This window comes from Berghia stephanieae, chromosome 3 (assembly GCF_034508935.2).
Source record: "Berghia stephanieae isolate SIO BIC M18660-M18661 chromosome 3, UCSD_Bste_1.3, whole genome shotgun sequence".
Taxonomy (NCBI): Eukaryota; Metazoa; Mollusca; class Gastropoda; order Nudibranchia; family Aeolidiidae; genus Berghia; species Berghia stephanieae.
This window is the reverse complement of record NC_088362.1, coordinates 88207356-88212355: the sequence shown is the minus strand read 5'-3', so window position 1 is coordinate 88212355 and position 5000 is coordinate 88207356. Positions and strand designations below refer to the sequence as shown.

The 5000-nt window shown below is 37.6% G+C and overlaps 1 protein-coding gene across 3 annotated transcripts in view; it reads right to left on the bottom strand.

Annotated features, from left to right (window-relative positions):
- Nucleotides 1–331: 331 nt before the first annotated feature.
- The window catches only part of LOC144968751 (uncharacterized), a 27891-nt gene continuing 23222 nt past the window's right edge, over nucleotides 332–5000 (bottom strand). For all 3 annotated transcript variants that reach the window (XM_078907393.1, XM_078907394.1, XM_078907395.1), the window contains exon 2: nucleotides 332–3969. In XM_078907393.1, the coding sequence (XP_078763519.1) occupies nucleotides 838–3651 (2814 nt within the window). In that variant the 5' untranslated portion in view covers nucleotides 3652–3969 and the 3' untranslated portion in view covers nucleotides 332–837. The remainder of the gene's footprint in view (nucleotides 3970–5000) is intronic.

Here is a 5000-nt window from a genome sequence, read left to right as displayed (position 1 = left end):
CGGGATAGTCATTGCTACAGTATTACGCTCAATGCATAACAATACATGCAACCATTTACAAGAACAGACACATTCAAACACAGCTTATGTCTTGCCACCGGACATAACGGACGTTAAAAGTTTGGAAACTTACAAAACAGTTTTGAATGCACTCGCTCGTCAAAGTATTCTATGGCTGTTCCCTGTTTTGATTGGACTGTAACTGTTCTGCAAATACAAGTCATTGAATATTGAAGGTCGGTCCTTACATTGGTTTCTTTGAGTTATAGGGTCATAATACACATGATATAATATAATAAAAATGATCAAAGAATATAGACGTAAGGCGAAATGACTGTTTTGTGTCAATTTAATGTTTCTATCAGTATTACGCTCAAGCAATATCATAGGGTTTTGTTTAATTTGGGACACACACACACACACACACTCACACACACACACACACACACACACACACACACACACAAGTCTTAATATTTAATATTCCTTAATAACAAATATCTTTCTAGATTTAGATATGTGTTTGTCGTTGATAAAATTGACTTATCATTATTTCAATTCGAAATGCATTTACGAGCTTTACATAGGCACATCAACCACTCGCTTCTTTGTTTATTTCATTATTCACTCATTTATCCGATTAACACCGTTTGTATCTATAAATTATATCCACAATTTACACACATTTACCCACTAGAAAAGATGACTATTTTACTGTTTAATAATTATAAAACCAATAGGGTTTAAGCCACAAAATGAACTCGTGGTCACTGACTGTTTTCATCAATTGTATATTTTTAAAAAGCAACAGAGTTTAATGGTGTCACTTATTAATGGTTAAAGCCTCGGTATTGGAGTATTTGTCTTTCGAAGCATTGTTTTTAAATCCTTTAAGTCCAGAAAATGTACATTGGCCAAACTAACTGCCGACTGGCGGTCTGATCTTGGTCTATAGGTTTCGGGAGACAATGTCATCTGTCCCCCAGGATTTTCCGATGGTTCAAGCCGTTCACACATACTATATCCTCTTGTAGGAAGTTCTGGGGGTTTATGTGCAGTGCTTTTCCAAGACGTGCTCGACCTTGATCTTCCACTGTCCTTGGCAGTTTTGTTTCTTTTATAAGGGTATTTTCCGTCGATGTCTTTGGGGCAATGCATCTCGTTGATAAGTAAACTTTGCTTTAATTGGTGTGGATTATGCAAGGGCGACGTCACCAGTGATATTTCCCGGTTTCCTGATTTAGGGCACATTTGACTGAGTATCAATTTGGATTTCGATCTGCGCGACATACCGACCATCCCGTTGTTTGTGCTCGTGATGTTTTGATGAGAAAATCCACGTCTCTCCCCCTGACTAAAAAATCCAGAGTTGTCATTGAAGTCGTTTTTGTGAAAAGTAAGTTCATGTGGGAGATTCAGCCTGACTGTGTTTGTATTGACATCATAAGTATCTCTGGAAATTTCTTTTGCAGGGGAGACAATGCTTCGTTTTTCTTGAGTTCTAGGACTTGAAGCAACATCTCTCTCGTATGCCTCAGCAGTTTCGCCTCCAGTTGTAATCATTACAGATGGTTCCCTTTTTATCTTCTCATTGCACATTGAAATCTGGTCAACATGGGTGTGGTTGTTTTGTAAACGATGGTTTAGATTGTTGTCATTTGACGCTTTTTCATGGGAGAATGTAAAAGATTTGAAATCGTCCGTTGATGAATACAATTCAGCCCTCGAAATTGAGGTTTCTAAGACAGAAGGCTCTTTTGGACAAGAATAATTGCCAATGTAAGTAGACTCACCTGTGTTTTTACTTTGCCCTCTGTCATTCTCGTCTGCAGTCGGGTTTTCAGGCAATTCACAAGTTACTGAATGGCTTATATCAGGACTTTGGTTGTTACTTTTACACTTCGTTTGCTTTGAAGAATTTTTTTTCCGAAGGGGAACAGGAGAATGTTTGTCATTAGCATGGGAAGTAGTATTACCTTGGTCTTTGCATTGGTTACCACATGGGTTAAGTGACCTTTGTCTACCATTGCTATTTCCAGAACTGCTCCTGCTGCTGTTACTCTGAACCGAAGATGTTTTACCCGTCACATTTTTTAAAGGAGTCGCTGGTGGAGTTTTAACACGAGGGCTGAACATATGATTTTGACCAAATGATATCTGGTTGTAATGTTCGATAATACTCTCAAGTGACTTGCACGTAACGTCTGCCGGGTTAGGCACCATTAACTTGTTACTATTTCCTGATGCTGGAGCACACGGTGCTGAATTTGTTTTCATTTGATTGACTTGATCGTTTTGGATAGCTTGAAGCAATGTCCAGCATTTAATAGTCATGTTTGCATTGGAGCGAGAGTAAACGTTACGATTGCTTACATCACCACAAGGAAAGCGAGCCCATTGATCGTAATAGCTTCTTTGCCTCACAAATGGAAGTATGATAGGTCCTTTTAGAGATGTGTAAGTATTCATAAGTTCTGTAACCGTCCGCACGTCTATAACACGTTTATACTCATTATCTGCAAGAAGGAAATGTGAAATACGCACTAAGCTGTCATTCTTAAGAGACTGGACCGACTTAGACTCAATATTTTGTTTCACATCCTCATTTTTTCCACCCACAATTACAGAAGTGGTTTTATTTGAAGAAATCGTCGTTTGATTTACTTCATTTTCTTCGACAACAGGAACATGAGGATAACACGGGCTTTCTTTAATGTTTTGAGCAGATAATACATACACAGAATTTACACCGTTATCCACAGGATGCAGAGCATCTCTGTTATCCCCTTGTCTGATATTATTTTCTAATGAATTGACTTCATACGAGCAAAACACATCGTGGATATCGTTTTGTTTTGACAAATTATTAACCATGACATTATCCCTTTCATACATCCCTATAAAATCTATAGTTGAATGATCTGGTCCTCCGGAGCTTTTCCAGCTTGCTTGAAAATTTTGACTTGAAATATTCCCAGGTTCCCGGAAACTGGAAATACTGCCACAACTGTAAGGCGACGATGACCGCATTGGGCTTAATGATTTTCTATTCTGAGAGTTTCGTTGAAAAAATCCCACCTCATTATCTTCCTTACACGTATAAGATCTTTCATAGCAATGAGACTTAGCAATATCTGGAATGGGAACTCCGTTATAAAACGTTTCTCCTGGAAAGCATCCGTTTTCATAAAAAGTGTTGTCTTTATTAACAGGCTTGTTTGCACAATTGTCAACCGCAGACATGTCAGCCTTCATATCAACAATCTCCTTATTTCCGACTATAATATTTGAATGTAAATTGTCAATATAATGATTTTTAAAAACACTGCTTGAATATCTTAATTGTTTACAAGTGCACCCCTGGAAGTCACAAGTCGCGATGTCAGAAGTAGCCAAATAACAATTGGGATGAATAATGGGTATCGGGTTTGAATTTTTAGTTATTCTAATCTTATTAATAACGACAATCCTTCTTGATCCGTGCTCTTGAACAGGAGACGAGCAGCTCCGTGTTTTGTTTACGAGGTAAGTACTATTTTTCTGAGTCAGCAACAAATCTAAAGAATCAGAGGGAATTTGACCGTTGCTGTTAATGACAGCTTCATCCAGATTTTTACACAGAAAGCCATTTCCAGCTCGGTCTTTCCCCATTCCAAAATAAGCCAGAGACAAAAGATTGATATCAGCAAGAAATAAGTTAAAATGTATTTCAACTGATCACATTATTGAATCCTGTCTCTGCAATTCCCAATCAATCTCTACTAGCTTTTCATATTTTCTGTTGCTGCAATCTATAGTTCCCTTTCCATGTTATTTAAATCATACAATATGGCTATTGAAGTCAACATTGCAGATACAATTGTAGTCAGTGGGGAACGCCATTTTTTCTCTCTGTTTGAAAAAAATATCCGTTGTTTGGTTTTAATGACAGAGACATGAAGAAGGTGGATCAAATCAAGGACAGGTTGTCTGAAAAAAATGGAATAGAAACTTTGCAAGTAAATTGTATTCATGACAAACATAAAAAAATAATTTTACAAGGGACTGTTGACTATCTCAGTTTATATAAATATGCAGCTAACAAAGTGAGCTCTCATTTAAGTTTTTGTAGTGGGAAAGGGAACTTGCAAGAGTCTAGTTAGGTTGCTGGCTTTTAGGGATTTACCCCGGACCAATACAAGACATAGACCAGCACCATACTCATTATGGGGACACATTTAGGTCAGTTCAGCGCCAGTGAAAAAAAAAGGAAGAAAATGGGATAGTGTAACATATCTATCTCGTAGAATTACAAGTAAAGGTTCATAAGGAAAAGTAAGACAAAGAGGACTGCTTCAAATAAGGGACAGATGTAGATTCCAATAGCACACTATCAGTGTACTTAGCTTGAGATCACTTAAAAGCCTTACCCAGACACCAATAGATGATTCCTCACTCAAATTTACATATAGACACTCAAATACTTACAGAATATATCCAAAACAGAAGACATAACTAGCAATGCAAAACTAATATTAAACATTTCCTTGTTTCCCTCTCAGCTAAGGACTCCAACAAGGCTCGATATCATTCCAAGATAAAGACAAAAAACATATATAAGGGGATTGAAGTAACAGCAAGTGGCCTCCTGCTCACCATGGAAGGCCAAAGGACCCCCTCCCCCCTTTTTTTAAAAAAAAAAACAACTATTTTTTCTTGAATGCCAGAGGCAAATAATGTAAAATGCACATGTTGGATTGTCAAGAGGCAAACATACGTGGGATGAAAAACATGTTATCGGAATGTGAGCAAAATTAACGAGTCTAAATTTGGTGTACTCATTGCGTGTTCAGGTCGGCATGAATTTGGTCGATATTGTTTTGGTGTTCTGTGCAGGAGGAGAGGAGGAGTTGGATTTTGGAGGGGGAGGATTAGAAGTGGCAATAGAAATAAAATCAACGAGAGAATCAACAAATTCGAAATTGCGTGATCGGATATTTTCCAATCTAACTGTATGTGTG